General features: G+C 59.2%; 2 protein-coding genes across 7 annotated transcripts in view; both read right to left on the reverse strand.

Moving 5' to 3' along the window:
• Positions 1 to 19,872, reverse strand: TFCP2 (transcription factor CP2). Of its 5 annotated transcripts, none has more exons than XM_074530596.1 (16): positions 19,019 to 19,871; positions 18,168 to 18,936; positions 14,607 to 14,758; positions 12,563 to 12,639; positions 12,223 to 12,328; positions 12,046 to 12,152; positions 10,970 to 11,122; positions 8,414 to 8,524; positions 7,305 to 7,393; positions 6,215 to 6,263; positions 5,133 to 5,259; positions 3,671 to 3,761; positions 2,314 to 2,420; positions 1,070 to 1,212; positions 343 to 394; positions 1 to 221 (listed from the first exon to the last, which is right to left on the reverse strand). In XM_074530596.1, exons 2-16 carry the CDS (start codon positions 18,287 to 18,289, stop codon positions 184 to 186), a joined length of 1,524 nt encoding a protein of 507 aa, XP_074386697.1. In that variant the 5' UTR covers positions 18,290 to 18,936; positions 19,019 to 19,871; the 3' UTR covers positions 1 to 183. The 5 variants fall into 5 exon arrangements, with proteins under 5 accessions (XP_074386697.1, XP_074386699.1, XP_074386700.1 ...); XM_074530598.1 differs by having other exon boundaries at positions 18,168 to 18,927; positions 19,009 to 19,871; XM_074530599.1 differs by having other exon boundaries at positions 6,215 to 6,260; positions 18,168 to 19,872.
• A 346-nt stretch (positions 19,873 to 20,218) lies between these two features.
• Positions 20,219 to 27,269, reverse strand: part of POU6F1 (POU class 6 homeobox 1) — a 34,323-nt gene continuing 27,272 nt past the window's right edge. The window contains exons 9-12 of one of the 2 annotated variants that reach the window (XM_074530595.1): positions 26,924 to 27,166; positions 26,427 to 26,556; positions 24,439 to 24,610; positions 20,219 to 22,151 (exon numbers count right to left, since the gene is read on the reverse strand). In XM_074530595.1, coding sequence (XP_074386696.1) covers positions 21,806 to 22,151; positions 24,439 to 24,610; positions 26,427 to 26,556; positions 26,924 to 27,166 — 891 coding nt within the window. In that variant the 3' untranslated portion in view covers positions 20,219 to 21,805. Of the gene's footprint in view, positions 22,212 to 24,438; positions 24,611 to 26,426; positions 26,557 to 26,923; positions 27,167 to 27,269 lie in introns of both variants that reach the window. The other variant, XM_074530594.1, reaches the window with a different exon arrangement.

Here is a 27,269-nt window from a genome sequence, read left to right on the forward strand (position 1 = left end):
TTACGAGGGGGTGTGGCCAGGTGGCCACACCTGGGGGGTCTCCAGAAGATGTCCAGGAGTTCATTGCCAGGGGGGATGGCCAGGTGAGCACACCTGGGGGTTCCCAGCTCTCTGCTGTGTCCTCGTGCTGGGCGTGGAGGGTGTCCAGGTGTCCAGGTGCCCCTCACCTGCCCTCACCTGTCCCTATTTCAGGATGATGTGGTAGCTGTCGTTGGTCTCAGCTGCAAGGGAAGGCCAGGACAGGTGAGGGGAGCTGGGAGGGGCCAGGGGTGGCACACAGGTGTGTGAGGAGTCACAGCTGTGACTCAGGTGTGGCCCTGCAGAGCCCAGGTACTCACACACCTTTCAGGGTGTCCAGGACGAAGCAGGATTCATCCTGGAAGTTCTGGATCATCTGAAACGAACCCAAACAGCTCCAATTTAGGGCTTTTTGGGGAAAATTTGCGTTCCAGAGGGCGGGAGGTGCCAGGTGGGAGCTCTGGGAGCACCAGCCAGGAACATTTCATTGATTTGGGCCCTTCCCAGCACCTGCCCAGGTGATGCTGCCCCCAGGGTGTGCCCAGGTGTGCCCTGGGGCAGGTGGGCACTACCTGGCACTGCCAGGTGTGCCCTGGGGAAGGGGGGTTGCTGCCAGGGGTGCCCTGGGGCAGATGGGGGTTACCTGGTTGGTGCCAGGTGTGCCCTGGGACAGGGGGGCATTACCTGGTGCTAAGTGTGCTTGTGAGGCAGGTGGGCATTACCTGGTTGGTGCCAGGTGTGCCCTGGGGCAGGTGGGCATTCCCTGGGGTAGGTGGAGGTTACCTGAGCCAGGTGGGGTTACCTGGTCGCTGACCAACACATGGATGCCCATGGGGCAGGTGGGGGTTACCTGGCACTGCCAGGTGTGCTCTGGGGCAGGTAGGTATTACCTGGTGCTGCCAAGTGTGCTTGTGAGGCAGGTGGGCATTCCCTGGGCCAGGTGGGGTTACCTGGTTGCTGACTAGCATGTGGATGCCCGTGGGGGAGGGGGCAGGTTGGTGCCAGGTGTGCCCGTGGGGTAGGTGGGGTTACCTGGGCCAGGTGGGGTTACCTGGTCGCTGACCAGCACGTGGATGCCCGTGGGGCCCTGTTTGTAGATGTGCTGGATGTGCTGGGCGGGCACCCGGAACAGCTGTGCCAGCTTCTCTGCCAGCTCGGCCGCCGTCAGCTCCTCCAGGTACACGGCGTGGTACACTGCGGGCACAGGGCACCTGCCAGGTGAGCCCAGGTGTGCCAGCACAGCACAGCTACACCTGCCAGGTGAGCCAGGTGTGGCAGCACAGCACAGCTACACCTGCCAGGTGAGCCAGGTGTGCCAGCACAGCTACACCTGCCAGGTGTGCCAGCTTCTCCAGGTACATGGCGTGGTACAGTGTGGGCACGGCACCCGGCAGGTGAGCCCGAGCCCAGGTGCGCCAGCATGGCCACACGTGCCCCAAAGTGCCACCATGGCACAGCTACACCTGCCCAGGTGTGCCAGCACAGCACAGCTACACCTGACAGGTGTGCCCAGGTGTGCCAGCACAGCTACACCTGCCCAGGTGTGCCAGCTCCTCCAGGTACACGGCGTGGCACACTGCGGGCACAGGACTCCTGACAGCACAGCCACACCTGCCCAGGTGTGCCACCATGGCCACCTGGGCTGGGCACTGCTGTGCTCCTAACAGGGACCTGCCTGGTACCGTGTCCTGCCCATTACCCGTGTCCTGTCACTGTGTTCTGTCTGTCACCTGTGACCCGCCTGGCACCACATCCTGTCACCCCTGTCCTGTCTGTCACCGTGATCCATCACAGTGACCTGCCTGGCACTGTGTCCTGTCACCCCTGTCCTATCTGTCACCCCTGTCCTGTCTGTCACCCGTGTCCTGGCACTGTGTCCTGTCACCCCTGTCCTGTCTGTCACCCGTGTCCTGGCACTATGTCCTGTCACCTGTGTCCTGTCTGTCACCATGCCCTGTCACCGTGTCCTGTGTGGCATTTCCACCCCTGTCCCCACAAACCTCCCCGTGTCCCTGAGCAGCAGCACCTGCACTGTTCAGGTGCGTTTGTGCCAAGGAAAACAGGAATGCTGCAAACCAGCCCCTCCCCCAACCCCCAGGTGAGTCCCAGCCCCCCCAGGTGAGGTCCCTGCTCCCCCAGCAGTGATCCAATTCCCAATTCCACAGGTGAGGTTCCTGCTCTCCAGGTGAGCTTCAAGCCCCCCAGGTGTGATCCCAGATTCCCAATCCCCCCCAGGTGTGCTCCCTGCCCCCCCAGGTGAGTCCCACCCCCCAGGTGCCCCCCTGCCCCCCTCACCAAAGAAGGTGCCGCTGCCTCCATCGCCGTCCTCGTGCTCGTGCTGGGGCTCCCTCACCTGCTGCGACTCCTGGCACACGTAGATGGTCAGGCGGGGCCGCACCATCCTGGGACAGGTGAGGGTCACCTGGGGCTGCCCCTGCCTGCCCTGCCCTCCCCTGCCAGGTGTCCCCAGGGGGAGCCCATCCCGACCCCTGGGCTGTGCCCACCTGAGCCCCAGGTGTGCCCTGGAGCAGCTGGGTGAGCCCATCTCAACCCCTGGGAGCTCCCACCTGAGCCCCAGGTGTGCCCTCAGTGACCCTGGTCAGCCTTCCCTGGAATTCCCACCTGGAATCCAGGGGGGATTCCCTGTCCCTGTCAGGCACCTGAGATGCTCCTCAGCCATTCCCACCTGGAGAAGCTCCCTGACCCTCTCAGGTGTCCCACTGTGCTCCTCTGGAACTCCCACCTGGACACTCTGTCCCTGGCAGGTGTCTGAGGGTGCTTCCCTGGAATTCCCACCTGCAGGTGCTCCCCTGTCCCTGTCAGGTGTTTGAGGATGCTCTTCTGGAATTCCCACCTGAGAATTCCCACCCTAACCCCTGTCCCTGTCAGGTACCTGAGGATGCTTCCCTGGAATTCCCACCTGGACACTCTGTCAAGTATCTAATGATGCTCCTCAGACATTCCCACCTGGAGGGGCTCCCCTGTCCCTGTCAGGTACCTGAGATGCTCCACAGCCATTCCCACCTGGACATTCTCTCCCTATCAGGTGTCTGATGATGATTCCCAGCCATTCCCATCTGGGCCCTCTTTCCTGGCAGGTACCTGATGATGCCTCCCTGGAATTCTCACCTGCAGGTGCTCCCCTGGCCCTGTCAGGTACCTGAGGATCCAGGTACCTCTGGAATTCCCACCTGGGCTCTCTGTCCCTCTCATCCTCCCAAAATGCTCCAGGTGTGTCCAACCCCTGATTTTAGGGCAAGGTGTGAGGAACACCCAGCCCCTTTGGGAACCTCCTGGGCAGGTCCCAGGTGGAGACAGCACCTGGAGCAGCAGCAGCTCCTGGCCTGGAGTCTCAAACTCAAAGAACCCCTAATTCCCAATCCCTAATTCCCAATTCCTAATCCTTAATTCCTAATTCCCAATCCCCAATCCTTAATCCCTAATTCCTAATTCCCAATTCCCAATTTCTCTCTCCAATCTGGACTTCCATCCCCAAAATTCTTCTGAATTCCTGACTCGGATGGGGAAAGGCTGGGCCAGGTGAGTCCCAGCTCCCCTAGGTGACCCCAGCTTCCCCAGGTGTGTCCTGATCCCCCCCAGGTGAGTCCTGACCCCCCCCAGGTGTGTCCCAGCCCCCCCAGGTGAGCCCCACCTGCCCTTGAGGGCGTTGAAGAGCCGGATGCCATCGGCGGGGCCGCAGATCTGGATCACGTCCTCCCGTGTCAGCTTCAACAGGTCTGCCCCTGCCAAAGCCCCAAATTCACCCAGAGTCACCCCAAAATTCACCCAGAGTCACCCCAAAATTCATCCCAGATTCACCCCAAAATTCACCCAGATTCATCCCAAATTCACCCCAAATTCATCTCAAATTCACCCGAGTTGCTCTAGATTCACGCCAAAATTCACCCCCAAATTCATCCCAGATTCAGCCCAAAATTCACCTGATTCATCCCAGAGTCACTCCAAATTCACCCCAAACTGACCCTAAATTTACCCAAACTTCACCCCAAAATTCACCCCAGATTCACCCCAAAATTCAACCCCAAATTCACCTCAAAATTCACTCCAGATTCAACCCAAAATTCACCCTAGATTCACCCCCCAAATTCACCCCAGATTCACCCTGATTCACCCCAGAGTTGCCCTAGATTCACCCCCAAATTCACCGAGATTCACCCCAACTTCACCCCAAAATTCACCTCAAAATTCATCCCAAATTCACCCCAGATTCACCCCTCAAATTCACTCCAAAATTCACCCCAAAGTCACTTCAAAATTCATCCCAAATTCACCCCATTTTCACCTCAAATTCACCCCAGAGTTGCCCTAGATTCACCCCCAAATTCACCCCAGATTTACCCCAAAATTCACCTGATTCACCCCAAATTCAACCCCAAACTCACCCCAAATTCACACAGATTCACCCTAAAATTCATCCTAAATTCACCCAGTCACCACAAATTCACCCCAGATTCACCCCAAAGTCGCCCTAGATTCACCCCAAAATTCATCCCAAATTCACCCCAGAGTCAACCCTAGATTCACCCCAAAATTCATCCCAAATTCACCACAAATTCACCCCAGATTCACCCTCCAGATTCACCCCAAAATTCACTAGTCACTCCAGATTCACCCCAAAATTCACCCAGATTCACCCCAAAATTCATCCCAAATTCACCCCAAAATTCATCCCAAATTCATCCGAGATTCACCACAAATTCACCCCAAAATTCACCCCAGATTCACCCCAAAATTCCCCTTAGATTAATCCCAAATTCACCCCAGAGTCACTCCAGATTCACCCCTAATTCACCCTAAATTTACCCCAACTTCAGCTGAAATTCACCCCAAAATTCATCCCAAATTCACCTCAAATTTGCCCCAAAATTCACCCCAAATGGTGAGGTGACCCAGCCCAGGTGAGAGGGGGTGACCTGGCCCAGGTGAGGAGAAGAGACCGGGCCAAGGTGAGGGCAAGTGACCCAACCCAGGGGAGGAAACCCAGCCCAGGTAAGGGGAGGGGAGGTGCCCCTGCCCAGGTGAGGGGAGGGGAGGTGCCCCTGCCCAGGTGAGGGGAGGGGAGGTGCCCCAGGCCAGGTGAGGGCAGAACTCACCTGAGAAGTTCCTGAAGAGCCGTGAGAAGGTGGAGAAGCGGTTGCGGTGCAGCCACTGCTGAGCCTCCTGCGGGCTCCAGGTGGGCAGCAGCGTCTGGGGGGACACAGGTGCTGCCAGGTGACCTGGCTGGCCAGCCAGGGGCACAGGTGAGCTCAGGTGAGCCCAGGGTGGGCCAGCACAGGTGGGAATTGAAACCCTGGGCAGGTGGGACTGGAAATGTCTCCAGGTGATGTGGAAGTGGTTCCACAGAACCCACCTGTGCCTCACCTGGATGTAGGACACAGGTGAGCCCAGGGTGGGGCAGCACAGTGGGAAATGAACCCTTGGGCAGGTGGGACCCAGAAATATCTCCAGGTGATGTGGAAGTGGTTCCACAGAACCCACCTGTGCCTCACCTGGGTGTGGAACAACAGAACCCACCTGTGCCTCACCTGGGTGTGGGACAGAACCCACATGTCTCTCACCTGGGTGTGAGGTATTGCCCACCTGTCCCTCAGCTGGGTGTGGAACAGAGCCCACCTGTGCCTCACTTGGATGTAGGACATAGGTGAGCTCAGGTGAGCCCAGGGTGGGCCAGCACAGGTGGGAATGAACCCCTGGGCAGGTGGGACTGGAAATGTCTCCAGGTGATGTGAAAGTGTTCCCACAGAACCCACCTGTCCCTCACCTGGATGTAGGACACAGGTGAGCCCAGGGTGGGGCAGCACAGTGGGAAAGGAACCCTTGGGCAGGTGGGACCCAGAAATAACTCCAGGTGATGTGGAAGTGGTTCCACAGAACCCACCTGTGCCTCACCTGGGTGTGGGACAGAACCCACCTGTCTCTCACCTGGATGTGAGGCATTGCCCACCTGTGCCTCACTTGGATGTGAGGTATTGCCCACCTGTCCCTCAGCTGGGTGTGGAACAGAGCCCACCTGTCCCTCACCTGGATGTAGGACATAGGTGAGCTCAGGTGAGCTCAGGGTGGGCCAGCACAGGTGGGATTTCCCCCCCAGGTCTCCCAGGTGTGTGCAGGTGACCCCAAGTGTCCCCTGTGGAGCCCCAGGTGTACCTGGGCAGGTACCTGGGCAGGTACTTACGTCAGCCAGGGGCGCGGGGGGGTCGGGCTGGTGGCTCGGGGACCCGCTGCTGGGGACAGAGGGACAGAGGGACAGAGTCACTGGGGTACTGGGACAGAGGGACACTGGGGACACTGGGGACACTGGGACAGAAGGACACTGGGACAGAGGGACACGGGGCACTGGGGACACTGGGACAGAGGGACACGGGGCACTGGGGACACTGGGATACTGGGATCACTGGGATACCGAGACACGGATCACTGGGGTACTAGGGACACTGTGATGGCACTGGTGTCACTGGGGTGGCACAGGGATGACACTGGGGCGGCACTGGGGTCACTGGCGTGGCACAGGGGTGATAGTGGGATGGCACTGGGGTTACTGGGATGACAGTGATATGATACTGGGGTCGCTGGGATGTACTGGGGTGTCACTGGGGTGGCACTGGTGTCACTGGGGTGGCACAGGGATGACACTGGGGCGGCCCTGGGGTCACTGGGGTGGCACTGGTGCCATCCCCCCGTCTGACCCACCCCCCAGCTCCCAGCACTACCAGTTCCAGTACACCCAAATTCCAGCACACCCAGTTCCCAGTCCAGTACTCCCAGCACTCCCAGTCTGGCACTCCCAGTATTCCCAATTCCAGCACTCCCAGTCCGGCACTCCCAGAATTCCCAGTTTTGCACTCCCAGTATTCCCAGTTCCAGCACTCCCGACGCTCCCAGCACTCCCAGTCTGGCACTCCCAACACTCCCAGCACTCCCAGTCTGGCACTCCCAGCACTCCCAGTGCTCCCAGTATTCCCAGTTCCAGCACTCCCAGCACTCCCAGCACTCCCAGTTCCAGTACTCCCAGTCCCAATTCCCAATACTCCCAATTTCCAGTACACCCAGTTCCCAGTCCAGTGCTCCCAGCACTCCCAGTTCCAGCACTCCCAGTATTCCCAGTCTGGCACTCCCAGCATTCCCAGTCTGGCACTCCCAGCACTCCCAGCACTCCCAGCATTCCCAGTCTGGCACTCCCAGCATTCCCAGTCTTCCCAGTCTGGCACTCCCAGTATTCCCAGTCCAGCACTCCCAGCGCTCCCAGCACTCCCAGTCCCGCTCACCCGTCCCCGATGGAGAAGCTGCTGTGGGAGCTGTTGAAGCCGGGCGAGGGCGCGTTGGGCACGTAGGTGACCTCAGGCCAGGGCGAGCACTGCGGGCATGGCAGGTGAGCTCAGGGCAACCGGGGCTGCACCTGCACACCTGAGCACACCTGAGCACACCTGGGCTGCACCTGCACACCTGAGCACACCTGAGCACACCTGGGACTGCACCTGCACACCTGAGCACACCTGGGCTGCACCTGCACACCTGAGCACACCTGAGCACACCTGGGCTGCACCTGCACACCTGGGACTGCACCTGCACACACCTGCACTGCACACACACACCTGAACACACCTGAGCACACCTGCACACATCTACACTGCACACACCTGGGACTGCACCTGCACACACCTGCACTGCACACACACACCTGAGCACACCTGGGCTGCCCCTGCACACCTGAGCACACCTGCACACATCTACACTGCACACACACACACACACCTGCACACACCCGGGCTGCACCTGCACACCTGAGCACACCTGCACACACCTGAGACTGTACCTGCACACCTGAGCACACCTGAACAAACCTGAGACTGTACCTGCACACCTGAGCACACCTGGGCTGCACCTGCACATCTAAGCACACCTGGGCTGCACCTGCACTGCACACACACACCTGAATACACCTGCACACACCTGGAACTGCACCTGCACGTACCTGGAACTGTACCTGCACACACCTGCACTACACACACACCTATACACAGCTGGTCTGCAACTGTACACACCTGGGACTGCACCTGCACACACCTGAACGCTCCTGGTCTACACCTGCACACACCTGGGACTGTAACTGCACACAGCTGCAATGCACACACACACCTGTACACACCTGGCCTTGCACACACCTTGCCCTGCACACACCTTCAACCGCACACACCTGGCCCTGCACACACCTGCCCAGCTCAGGTCAGTAATGTCCCCAGAGCCCTGCTGCAGGTACAGAGCACCTTGTCCGCCCCAGTTCTGCCTGGCAGGTACGAACACCTTGAGCCGGGGTCTGGCAGCAGCACAGCCCTGCTGCCTGCAGCAGGTGAGGCAGGTGGGCAGGTGAGCTCACCTCGGTCAGGATGGTGGTCTCGTACGAGGGCTGGTACTTCTCCTTCTCGTGCGGCGTTCGCTTCTCCATCTTCTCCCGGTCCGTCTTCTGCTTCCGGTCCGCTCCTTTGGGCTGCCGAGGGACAGGTGTGACAGGTGTGGGGACATCACAGGTGTGGGGACACACACAGGTGTGGGGACATCACAGGTGTGTGGGACACACACAGGTGTGGGGACATCACAGGTGTGGGGACACACACAGGTGTGTGGGGACACACACAGGTGTGGGGACACCCACAGGAGTATGGGACACTCACAGGTGTGGGGACACACACAGGTGTGGGGACACTCACAGGTGTGTGGGACAGGTGTGGGCACACCCACAGGAGTATGGGACACTCACAGGTGTGGGGACACCCACAGGTGTGTGGGACACACACAGGTGTGGGGACACCCACAGGTGTGTGGGACACACACAGGTGTGGGGACACCCACAGGTGTGTGGGACACACACAGGTGTGGGGACACCCACAGGTGTGGGCACACCCACAGGAGTATGGGACACTCACAGGTGTGTGGGACACACACAGGTGTAGGGACACCCACAGGTGTGGGGACACCCACAGGTGTGTGGGACACTCACAGGTGTGTGGGACACACACAGGTGTGTGGGGACACTCACAGGTGTGTGGGACGCCCACAGGTGTGGGGACACCCACAGCAGTATGGGACACTCACAGGTGTGTGGGACACACACAGGTGTGGGGACACACACAGGTGTATGGGACACTCACAGGTGTATGGGACACTCACAGGTGTGGGGACACCCACAGGAGTATGGGACACTCACAGGTGTGGGGACACACACAGGTGTGTGGGGACACTCACAGGTGTGGGGACACACACAGGTGTGTGGGGACACTCACAGGTGTGTGGGACACCCATAGGTGTCACAGGTGTGTGCGACACCCACAGGTTGTGCAGGTGATTCAGCACTCCTGGTGCTTGGCACAGGAAAAAAGAGTTTGGGGAGAAGCTTGTCCTGCGGGTGTCTGCAGGGACAGGGGTGTGACCACCTGGAGACACCTGAAACCACCTGAATACACCTGTAACACCTGAAATACACTTGTAACCACCTGGAGACATCTGTAATCACCTGAATACACCTGGAGACACCTGGAAGCACTTGAAATCATCTGTAACCACCTGGAGATACCTGTAACCACCTAGAGACACTGCAACTTCCTGAATACACCTGTAACCATCTGAACACACCTGTAAACATCTGAACACACCTGTAACCACCCAGAGACACCTGTAACCATCTAAATACACCTGTAACCCCCTGAATACAGCTGTAACTCCCTGGAGACAGCCATAACCACCTGGAGACACCTGTAACCACCTGAATACACCTGTAACTCAAATCCCACTGGAAGCACAGTGTGGACCCTCCACAGGTATCCAGGTGTGCCCCTTGGCAGATTCCTGCAGAAATTCCCTTGAACTCGGCTATACCTGCACTCACAGGTGATGGAATCTGGCCCAGGTGGACCAGGGGAGAGCAGAGCAGGACCCCAAACCCCACTGACCCGTCAGGTGAACAGGTGAGAAAAGAGGAGTCAAGGTGAGATTTTGGGGGTGCTGCAGGTGGGGTGGAGTCACGGGCACCCCAAGGTGTGACCAGAGCGGAAATGACCCCTCCCTGCACCTGCACTACCTGTACCACCTGCACCACCTGCATCACCTACACGACCTACACCACCTGCATCAGCTACATACCTGCACCACCTGCATCACCTACACCACCTACACCACCTGCATCAGCTACATACCTGTACCACCCGCATCACCTACACTACCTATACCACGTGAGCCACCTGCGTCACCTGCACCACCTGCATCAGCTGCATCACCCACTCCATCTACACCACCTGCATCACCTACACCACCTGCTCCACCTGTGCCACCTGCATCACCTGCACCACTTGCACCCTGCAGCACCTACATCATCTGCACCACCTGCTCCACCTGCACCATCTACACCACCTGCATCACCTGCACCCTGCATCACCTGCGTCACATGCACCACTGGCACCACCTGTGCAACCTACATCACCTTCACCATCCACCCCACCTGCATCACCTAAATACCTGCACCACCCACATCACCTGCACCCTGCACCACCTGTGTCACCTGCACCACCTACATCACCTGCACCTACACCACCTGTACCACCTGCACCTGCACCACCTGCACCACCTACACCACCTGTGCCACCTGCACCACCTACACCCGCTGGGCCACCTGCACCACCTGGGCCACCTACACCATCTGCACTACCTGCATCACCTGCACCACCTGGACCACCTGCATCACCTGTGCACCCTGCACCACCTCCATCACCTGCATCACCTACACCACCTGCACCACCTACACCACCTACACCACCTAAACCATCTGCACCACCTGCACTACCTGCACCACTTGCACCACTGGAGCTGTTATTCCTACAGGTGGGAGGTTCCAGAGGCACCAGTACAAAGCATGACAGAGCCCAGGTGGGCGCTCAGGTACCTTGAACACCTTGATCTGGCAGCTGGCGGAGTGCAGGTGCTCGGTGTACTCGCCGCTCTCGTTCTCGCGGAAGGTGTCGATCTGCACGCGGAAGGGAACGCCCTTCTCGCCGCCGTGCTTGCGCAGCGTGAACTCCGTGCTGATGCAGTGCACCTGCGGACAGGTGAGCCTGCTGTGGGGCGGCCAGCGAGGGACAGGGCCCGGCAGGGCCCCACCTGGGTGTGGGACAGAGCCCAGCTAGGCCTCACCTGGGTGTGGGATTGAGCCCACCTGGATATAGGACAGAGCCCAGCTAGGCCTCACCTGCGTGTGGGACAGGGCCCAGCTGGGCCCCACCTGGGTGTGGGACAGATCCCAGCATCCCTCACCTGGCTGTGAGATACAGCCCACTGTGCCTCACCTGGGTGTGGACAGAGCCCACCTGTCCCTTGCCTGAGTATGGGACAGAGCCCACTCGGATACAGAACAGAGCCCACCTGTCCCTCACCTGGGTATGAGGCACTGCCCATCTGTGCCCCACCTGGATGTGAGGCAGTGCCCACCTGTCCCTTAACTGGATGTGGGACAGAGCCCACCTGTGTCTCACCTGGATGTGAAGCAGTGCCCACCTGTGCTCACCTGGATGCAGGACAGACCCTACCTGTCCTCACCTGGATCTGGAACAGAGCCCACTGTGCCTCACCTGGATGTGGGACACAGCCCAACTGTCCTCACCTGGATGTGATGCACTGCTCACCTTTCCCTTACCTGGGTGTGGAACAGAGCCCACCTGTCCCTTACCCTGATGTTGGACACAGCCCACCTGAGCCTCACCTGGGTGTGGGACAGAGCCCAACTGTCCCTTACCTGGATGTGAGGCCGTGCCTCACCTGTGCCTCACCTGGATGTGGAAGAGAGTCCACCTGTCCCTTGCCTAGGTGCGGGACAGAGCCCAGCTTTCCCTCACCTGGATGCAGGACAGAACACACTGTGCCTCACCTGGATAGGGGGACAGAGCCCACCTGTGCTCACCTGGATGTGAGGCAGTGCCCACCTGTCCCTCGCCTGCATGTGGGGCAGTGCCCACCTGTGCTCACCTGGATGAACACCGAGGTCCTCTTGGAGGGGTCCCACAGGAACTCCACAGTGTTGAGCTGGGTCGGGTTCGCGCGGGGGTCGATGATGCCCACGGACATCGGGATATCTGCGGGGGAGGGGGGCACAGGTGAGGCCCACCTGGGACCTCCCAGCCGCCCCAGCCAGGTGAGACTCACCTATGTCCAGGATCCTGTCGCCAGGTCTGTTCCACCTCCAGCCCTCCAGCTGCTGGTGCTCCGTGTACTGCAGCCGCCGGTCGTGGAAAACCACCCGGAAGATGCTCTGGGAACGGGGGAACATCACCTGGAGCTGCCCTGACACACCTGGCCAGGTGTGCAGCCCCTCCCTGTGCCAGAAAGGGGCAAAGGGAACCACCCTCCTCCCCCACACAGGTAAATCTCCCAGCCCCACCCAGCTGTAGGGCCTTGGAGGGCACCTGGCTGGCACGGGCACACCTGGCCCAGGTACCCCGGGCACGGGCACACCTGGCCAGGGGTACCTGAGCTCTCTGCTCACCTTGACCAGCTTCCCATTGATCTCGGGCAGCTCCCCGAGTTTCCTGTTGTCCAACATCCGGATCTCATAGGATTGACCTGGGGGCAGGAGGGCACCTGAGGGTTTCTGTCACCTGTACCTGTCACCTGAGCTCCTCCTTCATTTGGGGTCCCACCAACCCAGACCTTCCAGCTGTACCTGAAAGCAGCAGGTACACCTGAACCTGTCACTGCCATCCTGCAGAGCTGCCCAGCACACACCTGTACAGATACGCCTTACACACACCTGGACACCTTACACACACCTGTAACCACCCTGCACACACCTGTACAGATACACCTTACACACACTTGTACAGATACACCTTATACACACAGATACACCTTACACACACCTGTACAGTACACCTTACACACACCTGTAACCACAGTGCACATACCTGTACAGACACACCTTACACACACCTGTACAGATACAACTTACACACACCTGGACACCTTACATACACCTGTAACCACCCTGCACACACCTGTACAGACACACCTTACACACACCTGTAACCACCCTGCACACACCTGTACAGACACACCTTACACACACCTGTACAGATACAACTTACACACACCTGGACACCTTACATACACCGGTACAGATACACCTTACACACACCTCTGCACACACCTGTACAGATACACCTCTGCACACACCTGTACAGATACACCTTACACACACCTGTAACTACCCTGCACACACCTGTAAACACACCTGTACAGATATAATTTACATACACCTGTAATCATCTTGCACATCTGCATCGACCTCTGCACACACCTGTACAGACAGACCTTACACACACATGTACAGATAAACCTTACACACACCTGTAACCACCCTGCACACACACCTGTAACCACCCTGCACACACCTGTACAGATACACCTTACACACACTTGTACAGACACACCTTATACACACAGATACACCTTACACACACCTACAATTACCCTGCACACACCTGTACATCCACTGCACACACCTGTACAGACACACCTTACACACACCTGCATCCATCCTGCACACACCTGTATACACCTTACACAGACCTGTTTCCTCTCTACACACACCTATACAAATACACCTGAAACACACCTGTACAGATACACCTTACACACACCTGTAACCATCTTGTACATCTGTAACTACCCTGCACACACCTGTAATCCTCTGCACACACCTGCACAGACACACCTTACACACACCTGTAAGCACCCTGCACACACCTTCACAGATACATCTTACACACACCTGCATCTACCCTGCACACACCTGTACAGATACACCTTACACACACCTGTAACCACCTTGTACACCTGTAACCACCCTGCACACACCTGTAATCCTCTGCACGCGCCTGTACAGTTACCTTACACACACAGATATACCTTGCACACACCTGTAAGCACTCTGCACACACCTTCACAGATACACCTTACACACACCTGTATCCACTCTGAACACACCTGTGCAGATACACTTTACACACACCTGCAACCACCCTGGCACACCTGTAAATACACCTGTACAGATATACTTTACATACACCTGTGACCATCCTGTACACCTGCATCGACCCTACACACACCTGTACGTCCTCTGCACACACCTGCACAGATACACCTTACACACACCTGTACAGATACACCTTACACCACACTGTAACCACACTGCACACACCAGTAATCCTCTATACACACCTGTACGGATACACCTTACACACACCTGTAACCACCCTGCACACACCTGTACAGATACACCTTACACACACCCTGCATACCTCTGCCCACCTCTGTTACCACCCTCCAGCCCCCCCAACCTGCTGAACCCCCCAGGTGACTCCTGCTCCACCTGTGTCGAGCACAGCCAGGTGCAGGCACTGCTCCCTCCCATCTCCCAACAGGAACACCCCAAAACTCATCAACTCCTGCAGGAAACAACACCACAACAACACCTTCCACAGCAGAACCCCCACCCATCCAGGCACCTGTGCAGGGCAGGTGGGGCTCACCTTGGTTGAGGTAGGTGAGGGTCTCGTCGTGCAGCTTGACGGCGGGCGAGGTGGCGGCGCACAGCACGTACTGGAAGGGCAGCAGCTTGTCCTGGCTCTCGGGGGGCAGGCTGGACTCCTCCTGCTTGAAGATGGGCAGGGCCAGGACGTCGCTGTGGACAGGGGAGAGTCACCTGAGACAGGTGAGCTGGGGGGGGTCAGGGATTCCTTCAATCCAATCTTGGTACCCGGAGGATGAGCCCCACCTGGAACTTGGCTCTGTCCCCAGACCCTGCCTGAACTCAGGGCTGCAGGTGTGCCCTGAACACTTGGCCTCAAGGAAATACACCTGTGGCCATCTGAATACACCTGTCAGCATGGGAGAGAGTCACCTGAGACAGGTGAGCTGGGGGGGCAGGGATGCCTTCAATCCAACCTTGGCCTTGGTGACAGGAGGAAGAGGCCCCCCTGGTTGTGCCTCTGAACCCTGCCTGGCCTCAGGGGCTCACCTGGGCCACACCTGTGGCCATCTGAATACACCTGTGAGCACGGGAGAGTCACCTGAGACAGGTGAGCTGGTGGTGGGGGGTCAGGGATGCCTTCAATCCAACCTGAGACTTGGTACCTGGAGGATGAGCCCCACCTGGCTCTGCTCCAGACCCTGCCTGCCCTCAGGAGCTCACCTGAGGCACACCTGTCACCTGTGGTACATCTGATTACACCTATGAGCACCTGGGTACACCTGTGAGCACTGCTGATCCTGACTCCCATCACTACAACCACAATTCCAGCTGTCCCTCCAGCCCTGTTCCTTCCCTGCTCCAACCACAGCTCCAGCCCAATGGCATCCTGAATCCATCCTGTATCCATCCCAATGGCATCCCAAATGCATCCTGAATTCATCCCAAATTCATCCCGAATCCATCCTGAATCCATCCCTACTGCACCCCAAATCCATCCAAAACCCATCCCAAATCCATCCTTAATCCATCCTGAATCTGTCCATCCTCAATTCATCTCTACTGCATCCCAAATTCATCCCAAATCCATCCCAAACCCATCCCACCTGCACCTCAAATCCATCCCAAATGTACCCTGAATCCATCCCTACTGCATCCCAAATTCATCCTGAATCTGTTCCTACTGCATCCCGAATTAATCCCAAATCCATCCTGAATCCATCCCAACTGCACCCCAAATCCATCCCAATGGCATCCCAAATCCATCCTGAATCTATCCTAACTGCATCCTGAATTCATCTCTACTGCATCCGGAATTCATCCCAAATTCATCCCAAATCCATCCCGAATCTATCCTGAATCCATCCCAAACCCATCCCTCAACTGGAGGGATGCACCCCAAATCCATCCCAATGACATCCCAAATTCATCCTGAATCAATTGCTACTGCATCCCAAATTCATCCCAAATCCATCCTGAGTCCATCCCAAACGTACCCTGAATCCAACCCTACTGCACCCTAAATCCATCCCAAATCCATCCCTACTGCATCCCAAATTCACCCTGAATCTGTTCCTACTGCATCCCGAAACCATCCCAAATCCATCCCTACTGCATCCCAAATTTATCCTGAATCTATTCCTACAGCATCCCAAATCCATCCCAAATCCATCCCGAATCCATCCCGAGTCCATCCCGAGTCCATCCCGAGTCCATCCCAGCTCCATCCTGAATCCATCTCAACAGCATCCCATCTCAAATCCATCCCAAATCCATCCTTAATCCATCCCAAACCCATCCCTACCGCATCCCAAATCCAACCTAAATCCATCCCAGTCCCAAACACAGCTCCATGCATTACTTCAGCCATAACTGCAATTACAACTCCAACCCAACTCCATCCCAACTCCATCGCTACTCCATCCCAGCTCCACCCCAAATCCATCCCAGCCCCAACGCCCACTCCATCCCTACTCCAACCCAACTCCATCTCAAACTCATCCCAACTCCATCCTAACTCCATCCCAGCTCCATCCTACTCCTTCCCCAACTCCTTCCCAACTCCATCCCAGCTCCAACCCCAATTCCATCTCTACTCCAGCCCCAATTCCACCCCACGCCCCCATTTCCCCCCTTGGCGCCCCCACTCTGGCGCAGTTCAGGGTTCCCATGTCCCTGGCACCCCCTGCCATGCTGGGGACCCCCGAAGATTCTGAGGACCCCCAGGGATTTTGGGGTTTCCCTTGAGGGTTCTGGGGACCCCCGAAGATTTTGGGGTTTCCCTTGGGGATTTTGGGGGACCTCCAGAGATTCTGGGGATTCCTCTGGCTATTCTGGGGACCCCCTGCGATTCTGGGACTTCCTTTGGGAATTCTGGGACCCCCAGAGATTTTGGGGTTTCCCTTGGGGATCCATGGAGATTCTGGGGTTTCCCTACGGGATTTTGGGGATTCCTGGAGATTCTGGGGATTCCCTTGGGGGTTCTGGGGACTCCCCCTGAGATTTTGGGGTTTCTCTTCGAGATCCATGGAAATTCTGAGGTTTCCCTTGGGGGTTCTGGGGACCCTTGGAGATTTTGGGGTTTCCCTGGGGGATTTTGGGGATCCATGGAGATACTGGGGATTCCCTTGGGGGTTCTGGGGATCCACAGAGATTTTGGGGCGCTGCTGGAGATTGTGGGGTTTCCCTTGGGGATCCATAGAGATTTTGAGGTTTCCCTTCGGGATTCTGGGGACCCATGGAGATTTTGGGATTTTCCTCGGGGATTCTGGGGACCCATGGAGATTTTGGGATTTTCCTTGGGGATTTTGGGGACCCATGGAGATTTTGGGGCTTCCTTTGGGGAATTTGGGGACCCCCAGAGATTTAAGGGTTTCCCTTGGGGGTTCTGGGATTCACTGAGGTTTTGGGGACTCCCCTTGAGATTCTGGGTTTCCCTTGGGGATTTTGGGGACCCTTGGACATTTCAGGGTTTCCCTTGAGGATTTTGGGGATCCATGGATATTTTGGGATTTCCCTTGGGGATCCATGGAGATTTTGAGGTTTCCCTGAAGGATTTTGGGGATTCACAGAGATCTTGGGGACTCCCTATGAGATTTCAGGGTTTCCCTTGAGGACCCATGGAGATTTTGGGATTTTCCTTGGGGATTTTGGGGACCCTCTGAGATTTTGGGGGTTCCCTTGGGGATCCATGAAGATTTTGGGGTTTCCCTTGGGGCTTCTGAGGATCCATGGAGATTCTGGGGACCCCCAGAGATTTTGGGATTTTCCTTGGGGGTTCGGGGGACCCATGGAGATTCTGGGGACCCCCAGAGATTTTGGGATTTTCCTTGGGGGTTTGGGGGACCCATGGAGATTCTGGGGTTTCCCTTGGGGATCAATGAAGATTTTAGGGTTTCCCTTGGGGATTTTGGGGATCCATGATTTTGGGGTGCCTCTGGACATTTCAGGGTCTCCTCCTGCTTTGGGTACCACTGCTGAAGTGACACCTCCAACCTCCAGCTCCTTTTGGGGCCCCCCACTCCCCGCACGGCCCCTGCCTTCCCTGGGATCTTTTGGGGTGCCCTGTTTTGGGTTGCCCTGTGGGTTTTGGGGTGCCCTGTGGGTTTTGGGGTCCCTGTACCTCATGCTGTAGGCGCCAGCACCCAGCTCCTGCCCGATGCCCGAGAGGCTGGCGTCGAAATCCTGCACCAGCCCCGACTCGATCACCTCGTCCGCCAGCGGCAGCTTCAGCGCCCACGCCATGGCCCCGGCACCCCGAAACGGCCACCGGGTCACCCCCAAAAACGGGGGGTCCTCAGGGTCACCCCAAAAACGGGGGCGGGGTCAGGGGGTACTCAGAAATGGGGGTGTCTTGGGGATACGGCAAAAGCAGGGTTTGGGGCACTCCCAAATGTGGGGGTGCTTGGGGGCACCCCGAAAAGGGGCTTGCAGGGGTCACCCCCAAAACCAGGAGGCCTCGGGGTCACCCCCAAACCGGTGGGGCTCAGAGTTACCCCAAAACAGGGTCTTCAATGTCACCCCAAAAATGAGGTTCCTGAGTGACCCCAAGCCAGGGGCTCCTCGGGGCACCCCAACACCTCCCCCTGATTTCTGGGGGTACCAAAGCCCCCCAAACCTCTTGAGGACCCTCTCCTGCAGTGATTAATTTGGGGACCCCCAAACCCTGCTAGCACAGGCGAATGAACCCCAAAACGCAGCAAAAGCCCCCCTCAAAGGGAACACCTCGGGGGACCCCCAAAACCTGCGAGAGGCGACACCCTGGGGGGCCCCGAGTTCTACAGAGCAACCCCAAGGGCTGCACCCAAGGGGACTCCAAAATCCTGCACTGCCCTGCACCCAAGGGGACCCCAAAATCCAGCACTCCCTTCTAAGGGCTGCACCTAAAGGGACTCCCCAAAATCCTTCACTGCCCTGCACTCAAGGGGACCCCAAAATCCAGCACTCCCTTCTAAGGGCTGCACCTAAAAGGACCCCCCCAAAATCCTGCACTGCCTTCAAGGGACTGCACTCAAAGGGACACCCCAAAATCCTGCACACCCTTCTAAAGGCTGGGACCCCCAAAGTCCTGCACTGCCCTAAAAGGGCTTCAGCTAAAAGGATGCCCCAAAATCTTGCACTGCACTGCACCCAAGGGGACCCCAAATCCTGCACTGCCCTGCACCCAAGGGGACCCCAAAATCCAGCACTCCCTTCTAAGGGCTGCACCTAAAGGGACCCCCCCAAAATCCTGCACTGCCTTGCAGGGGCTGCACTCAAAGGGACTCCCCCAAAATCCTGCACTGCCTTGCACCCAAGGGGACCCCAAAATCTTGCACTCCCCTGCAGAGGCTGCACCCAAGGGGACCCCAAAATCCTGCACTGCCCTGCAGGGGCTGCACCCGTGGGGACCTGCCAAAATTCTGCACTCCTTTCTATGGGCTGCACCCAAGGGGACCCCAAAATCCTGCACTCTCCTCTAAGGGCAGCACCCAAGGAGACCCCCCCCAAAATTCTGCACTGCCCTGAAGGGGCTGCACACAAGGGGACCCCAAAATCCTGCACTCCCCTCTAGGGTCTGTACCCAAGGGGACCTCCCCAAAATTCTGCACTCCCCGCTAGGGGCTGCACCCACAGGGACTCCCCAGTCCACGCCAGGACCTCCCAAACCAGGCCAGGACCCCAAATTTTCGCCTGGACCCCCCAAACCTCCCAAACCGGGCCCGCCCGCCCGCTCCGGGCCGGGACCCCCCAGACGACACCGGGACCCCTCCCCAGTCCGACCGGGACCCCCCAGTCCAGTCCGGACCCGCCCCCCCGCTCCGGGCCGGGACCCCCGAACGCGCCGCTCCGCCAAGATGGAGGCGGCGGCCCCACCCCCGCCGCTGGGAGGGCGGCCCCGCCCCTCCGGCCCTCTCAGCCAATGGGAATAGGCTTCGCCGCGTGACGGGCGGCCACAGTAACCAATAGAGAGCTGCGCGCCGGGCAGGCAGCTCGGGGATTGGCTGGGGGGCGTGGCCGCGGCGGCGTGCGGCGCTGGGCTCTGTGAGGCGCTGGGCTGTGCGCGGCGCCTCCCGGGGGACCGCAGGTTCGATTCCTGCTGCTGCCTCTGCCCGGCCACGGACGGGGGGAGAGAAGGAGGAGGGGACCCCCCCCCCCCGGCCCCCCAAATCCTGAAAAAAGGGGAAAGGAAAAGAAAAAAGAAAAATACTGTTTATTTCACACCACTACATCAAGTGCATCAGTCTGCCGCGGCCCCAGCGGGCGCCCCCGTGTCCCCCCCAATCGCTCAGGGCAGGGGGAGCTGGGGAGGGGGCGCTGCCTCTGCTGTGGGGTTCACGCCCCCCAAACCCGGCGGAGATGTCCCCAAAATCCACCCACGGGACGTCCCCAAGGTGGGGGATCACCCCCAGAAGCCCCTCACGAGGCGGGGGACCCGCAACGTGGGGGTGACATAAATTTGGGGTCACCCCCGGTGAGCCGTAACATCGCCTCAGAAACACAGGGAAAAGGGCAAAACCCAGGAAAATGGAAATCGCTGATTGTGGGTGGGTGGGTGACACTCGGGGGGGATCTGTCACCATATGTGTCACAGGTGGGGTCGTGTGTGAGAGGAGGGAGCGGGGGGGACACACAGGCACAGGTGGGCACAGGCACAGGCACGGGACAGAGGGACAAATCCATAGCCAAAGGGACAAATCCGGTGGCCAAAGGGACAAATCCATGGCCAAAGGGACAAAATCTGTGGCCAAAAGGACAAATCCATGGCCAAAGGGACAAATCCAGCGGCCAAAGTGCTGATGGCTGGAGGTCAGGGGGCTGTGACTGGTGGGACACACAGAGGGATTCCCAGTGCTCCCAGTTCAGGGCGCTGAGGGCACAGGGGGGTGGGCACAGGTACGGGCACAGGGCTGGAGGGACACAGGGGTGGCCAAAGGGACAAAACCAGTGGCCAAAGGGACAAAATCAGTGGCCAAAGGGATGATGGTAGGTGGTCAGAGGGGAAATGTGATTGGGAACTGGGATGTTCCCAGTGCTCCCAGTTCAGAACTTGTGGAAGACATTGAAGGTTGGACACAGGTGAAGGTGTGGTGGTAGAACCAGGTGGCACAGGGACAGGTGTGGGGGTGGAACAGGTGGCAGAGGGACAGAACAGTGCCCAAAGTGCTGCTGGCAGGAGCCTGGGAGGACACAGGGGCGCTCCCAGCGCTCCCAGTTTAGGGCATGTGGGAGTCTCTGAGGGGCAGAGTGGGGATGAACACAAGCACAGGTGTGCTGGACACAGGTATGGGCTGGTGGACATAGGTAAGGACCTGGGCACAGCTACAGTCATGGTGGACATGGGTACAGGCATGGTGGACACAGGCACAGGTGTGGTGATGGAACCAGGTGGCACAGGGACAGCTGTGGTGGTGGAACAGGTGACACACGGACAGGTGCAGTGACAGAACCAGGTGACACAGGTGCAGGTGTGGTGGTGGAACCACCTGACACAGGGACAGATGTGGTGATGGAATAGGTGACACTGGTACAGATGCAGTGACAGAACCAGGTGGCACAGGGACAGGTGCAGTGACAGAACCAGGTGGCACAGGGACAGGTGCGGTGACAGAACCAGGCTGCAGAGAGACAGAGCAGTGCCCAAAGTGCTGTGGCAGGAGCCGGGACGGACCCGCGGGCGCTCCCAGCGCTCCCAGCCCGGCGCCCCGGGCGCTGCTGTACCCGGTCCGGTCCGGTCCCGGTGTCGGTGTCGGCGGGGCAGAGCCGGGCCGGGCGCGGCCCTCAGGGCACGTGGAACACGTTCAGCTTGCTGGTGTTCTTGAGCGTCTGGCGGCGGTTGCAGAACCACACCCGCACCACCTCCCGCTCGTAGCGCAGCTCCTGCGCGATGCGCGTGATCTCCGCGCCCGTGGGCAGCGCGTTGCGCTCGAAGTGCGCGTTGAGCGCCTCCAGCGCCTGCGGCGTGAACGAGGTGCGGCGCTTGCGCTTCTTGCCCGGCTCGCCGCCCACGAACTCCAGCAGGTGCTGCTGCCCCTCGCGCTGCCGCTGCTCCGCCTCCCGCAGCCACTTCTCCAGCACCGGCTTCAGCTTCTGCGCGCTCTTGGGCGTGATGTCCAGCTTCTCAAACCTGGGGACACAGAGGGGACACTCAGGGGGGACACTCAGCGTGATGTCCAGCTTCTCGAACCTGGGGGGACATGGAGACATGCAAGGGACACTCAGGGGGGACACTCAGCGTGATGTCCAGCTTCTCAAACCTGCGGGGACATGGGGACATGCAAGGGACACTCAGGACACACTACTCAGGGGACACACAGGGAACACTCAGAGTGATGTTCAGCTTCTCCTAAGAGGACATGGGGACACTCAGGAGACACACAGGGGACATTCAGGGGACACTTAGGTGTGATGTCCAGCTTCTCAAACCTGGGGGGACAAGGGAGGGACACGGGACACTCAGGGCACACTACTCAGGGAACACTCAGGGGACACTCAGAGTGATGTCCAGCTTCTCAAACCTGCGGGGACATGGGGACACTCAGGGGACACTCGGGGCGGGCACTCAGGGGACACTTAGGGGACACAGGGGGGTTGTCCAGCTTCTCAAACCTGAGGACACATGAGGGACACAGGGGACACTCAGAGGGGACACAGGGGACACTGGGCAGGGATATCTTGGGGCTGACGTCCACCTTGTCAAACCTGAGGGGATGTGGAGGCCACAGGAGACCCTCAGGGATGGGGACAAGGGGACAGCAGGCTGGGACTGGGGGTGACAGTGAGGGGGGAGGAATGCCCAGCACCCCCTCGGCCCATTCCTTCCCTTTCTCACCCTCCTTCCTTTTCTCTCACTCTCCTCCTTTGCCCCATTTCCTTTGATTTCTCACTTTCCTCCTCAGCCCATTTCCTTCCTTTTCTCTCAGTTTCCTCCTTTGCCCATTTCCTTCCCTTTCTCACTTTCTTCCTTTGCCCATTTCCTTCCTTTTCTCACTTTCCTCCTTAGCCCCATTTCCTCCCCTTTCAGTTTCCTCCTTTGCCCATTTTCCCTTTTCTCAGTTTCTTCTCTGTCCCATTTTCTTCCTTTACCCATTCCCTTCCCTTTCTCTCACTTTCTTCCTTTGCCCATTCCCTTCCTTTTCTCATTTTCCTCCTTTGCCCATTTCCTTCCTTTTCTCTCAGTTTCCTCCTCTGTCCCATTTTCCTCCTTTGCCCATTTTCCCTTTGCCCACTTTCCTCCTTTGCCCCATCTCCTTCCTTTTCTCACTTTCCTCCTTTGCCCATTTTCCTCCTTTCCCCACCCCTCCTTTGCCCATTTTCCCTTTTCTCAGTTTTCTCCTCTGTCCCATTTTCCCCCTTTGCTCATTTTCTTCTCCAGTTCCCCTCCCTCCCCCTCTCCTCCTTTCCCAATTTTCCTCTCTTTCCCCGTTCTCAGCTTTTCCTCCTTTCCCAGACTTTTCCTCCTTCTCTCCAATTTCCTCCCGTTTTCCCCCCATTCTCCACCTCTCCCTTCCCCCAGTTTTCCATCTTTTCTCCTTTCCTCCTCCTGTCCCTGTCCCTGGGCCTGCCCCGTGTGACCATCCTGTCCCCTCACTTGCAGATGGCCCTGTCCCTGGCCCTGTCCCCCCAGGTGCCATTACCTGTCTCCCAGGTGACATTACCTGCAGATGGCCCTGTCCCTGTCTCTATCCCCTCAAGTGACATTACCTGTCCCTGTCTCTGTCCCCTCAGGTGACATTACCTGCAGATGTCTCCCAGGTGACATTACCTGCAGATGGCCTTGTCCCTGTCCCGCCCCCATCCCTGTCTCCCCAGGTCACATTACCTGCAGATGTCCCCTCAGGTGCCATTACCTGTCCCTGTCCCCCCAGGTGACATTACCTGCAAATGGCCCTGTCCCTGTCCCTGTTCCCATCCCCTCAGGTGCCATTACCTGCAGATGACCCTGTCCCTGTCCCCCCAGGTGACATTACCTGTCCCCCAGATGCCATTACCTGTCCCCCCAGGTGACAATACCTGCAGATGGCCCTGTCCCTGTCCCCCCAAGTGCCATTACCTGTCCCTAGGTGCCATTACTTGCCCCTGTCCCCCAGATACCATTACCTGCAGATGTCCCCTCAGGTGACAATACCTGTCCCCCCAGGTGCCATTACCTGCAGATGGCCCTGTCCCTGTCCCCTCAGGTGCCATTACCTGCAGATGTCCCCTCAGGTGACAATACCCGTCCCTGTCCCCTCAGGTGCCAATACCTGCAGATGGCCCTGTCCCTGTCCCTAGGTGCCATTACCTGTCCCCTCAGGTGACAGTACCTGCAGATGGTCCTGTCCCTGGCCCTGGCCCTGTCCCCAGGTGCCATTACCTGCAGATGGCCCTGTCCCTGTCCCCAGGTGCCATTACCTGTCCCCAGGTGCCATTACCTGCAGATGGCAGACTGGCTGTAGGCGGGGCCCTCAGTGGCCGTCAGCGCCTGCCCCACCTGGGTCTGGGTCAGCCCCAGCGAGAGGCGCCGCAGTTTGAAGTTCTTGGCGAATTCCCGGATTTCCTCCAGGTTGATCCCGTCCTCCTCGGAGCTGGGCGGGGCGGGGGGCTCTGGGGGGCACGGGGCGGGGGTGAGCCTGGGGTTGGGGACCCCAGAACCTGCAGTGGCCAGGGGAACCTGCCCAGAGACCCCAGAACCTGCTGTGCCCAGGGACCCAGAGCCTACTGTGCCCAGAGCCCACTGTGCCCCCAGATCCCAGAGCCTGCAGTGCCCAGGGAGCCCAGAGTCTGCAGTGCCAGGGGACCCCAGAACCTGCTGTGCCCCCATATCCCAGAGCCCACTGTGCCCAGGGGACCCCAGAATCTGCTGTGCCCAGGAACCCAGAGCCCGCTGTGCCCAGGGGAACATGCCCAAGGGACCCCAGAGCCTTCAGTGCCCAGGAACCCAGAGCCTGCAGTGCCCCCAGACTCCAGAACCGGCTGTGTCCAGAGCCCACACCTGCAGTGCCCAGGGACCTCAGAATCTGCTGTGCCCAGATCCCAGAGCCTGCAGTGCCCAGGGGAACCTGCCCAGGGACCCCAGAGCCTGCAGTGCCCAGGGACCTCAGTCCCTGTTATCCCTTTTCCCCTGGACCCCAGACCCAGCGCTTCCTCCTCCCCGTGGTTCCCTGACTCTGGTAATCCCAAAGACCCCAGGCCCTGTTATCTCTCCTCCCAGTTCCCCTTATTCCTCTGCCCCGTGACCCCAGACCCCCATTACCCCTTTCCCCAGGGACTTCAGACCTCATAATCCCTCTTCCCAGGGACCCCAGACCCAATTATCCCTTTTTCCCACAGTCCCTCTTATCTCTGCCCAGGGATCCCACACTTTGTTATTCTCCTCCCAGGGATCCCAGACTGACATCTCTCTTCCCAACCCTTTCCAGGGGAAAGTCCCTGTAATTACCAGGGGATCCCAGTCCCTGTTATCCCTCTTCCCAGCTCCCCTTCTCTCTCTGCCCAGGAATCCCAGACCCCATTATCCCTTTTTCCCACAGTCCCACTTATCTCCTCCCCCAGTTCTTCTTATCTCCTCCCACACTTTGTTATTCTCTTCCCAGGGATCCCACATTCTGATCTCTCTATTCCCAAAACTTTCCAGACCCCACTATCGCCAGGGGACCCCAGACCCCATTATCCTCCTCCCAGGGACCCCAGACTCCATTATCCCTTTTTCCCACAGTCCATCTTATCTCTTCCCAGGGATCCCACACTCTGATCTTCCCAACACTTTCCAGACCCCACTATTACCAGGGGACCCCAGATCCCATTAATCCCTCTCCCCACGCGATCCCAGTTCTTGCCATGCCCCTTCCCACTATCACCCCTGAGCCCACCCCCCGTGCCAGCTCTGCCACCCCCCTCCCAGTCCCTCCAGTGCTCCCAGTACTCCCAATGCTCCCAGTGCCCTCAGTGCCCCCAGTGTCCCCAGTCCCCCGAGCACTCCCAGTGCTCCCAGTTCTCCCACTGCTCCCAGTGCCCCCAGCACTCACTGGCCACCAGTGCTCCCAGTGCCCCCAGTGCTCCCATTTCTCCCAGTGCCCCCAGTTCCCCCAGTGCCTCCAGTTCTCCCAGTCCTTCCAGTCCCCCCAGTGCCCCCAGTGCCTCCAGGGCTCCCATTGCTCCCAGTGCTCCCAATGTCCCCCCAGTGCCCCCAGCACTCACTGGCCACCAGTGCTCCCAGTGCCCTCAGAGCTCCCAGTGCCCCCAGTCCCCCCAGCACTCCCAGCACTCACTGGCAACCAGTGCCCCCCAGTCCCCCCAGTGCCCCCCAATTCCCCCCAGCACCCAGCACTCACTGGCCCCCAGTCCCCCCAGCGCCCCCAGCACTCACTGGCAACCAGTGCCCCCAGTTCCCCCAGTGCCCCCCAGTCTCCCCAGCACTCACTGGCCACCAGCTGGCTCACGGTCGGGGTCTCGGAGCCCGGGCCGGGCCCCGGCGATGGCGGCACCGACACCTTGGGCACGGCCGGGGGGCTCGGCCCCACCCCCGCGGGGGCCGGCTGGATGGGCTGGACCTGGGGGGACCCAGGGGTGACATGGGGGTGACATGGGGGGGGCTGGGGGTGACAGGGCGGGCTGGGGGGAGCTGGGGGAACCAGGGTGACTTGGGGTGTGGGGGCTGGGGGTGACCCGGGGTTCAATGGGGGGACCGGGGTGACATGGGGGGGCTGGGGTGACATGGGGGGATATGGGGGGGACCTGGGGGGACTCGGGGCCGGGTGGATGGGCTGGACCTGTGGGGACCCAGAAGTGACATGGGGGTGACATGGGGGGGGCTGGGGGTGACAGGGCGGGCTGGGGGGGGCTGGGGGAACCAGGGTGACTTGGGGGGGGCTCTGGGGGTCTCGGAGGGGTTCAGGGGTTCTCGGGCTGCGGCCTCACCTCGCTCTTGATGGGGGGCTGCTCAGCGGGGCCGTTTTTCTTGCCGGGGGCGGGCGCGGGGGGCGCGGTGGCCAGGGCTGTCCCCGTGGCCAGCGTGGCGCCCAGCGTGGCGATCACCTGGCCCTGCGCGTTCAGCAGCAGCTGCGGGGTCACCGCTGTCACCTGCAGGCTGGCCGGGGCCGGCGCGGGGGCGGCCGCGGCCACCCCGGGGGGGGCCACGACCCACGGCAGGGTCCCGATCACCTGGGGGGGACACAGAGAGCTGGGAGACCCCAAAACACACACCCGAGGGGGGGGACACGGCCCACGGCAGGGTCCCGATCACCTGGGGGGGACACAGTGATGG

This window comes from Zonotrichia albicollis, chromosome 33 (genome assembly GCF_047830755.1).
Source record: "Zonotrichia albicollis isolate bZonAlb1 chromosome 33, bZonAlb1.hap1, whole genome shotgun sequence".
In the NCBI taxonomy this organism is placed as follows: domain Eukaryota; kingdom Metazoa; phylum Chordata; class Aves; order Passeriformes; family Passerellidae; genus Zonotrichia; species Zonotrichia albicollis.

What these genes read in the sequence shown, in the direction of transcription:
- TFCP2 (XM_074530596.1), bottom strand. Translation starts at nt 18,289, where the DNA reads ATGGCGTGGGCGCTGAAGCTGCCGCTGGCGGACGAGGTGATCGAGTCG. An exon ending in GCTGGCGCCTACAGCATGAG is followed by an intron (nt 14,759 to 18,167) that starts GTACAGGGACCC and finishes CCCTGTCCACAG; the next exon opens with CGACGTCCTGGCCCTGCCCA. An exon ending in CCTCACCTACCTCAACCAAG is followed by an intron (nt 12,640 to 14,606) that starts GTGAGCCCCACC and finishes TCCTGCCCCCAG; the next exon opens with GTCAATCCTATGAGATCCGG.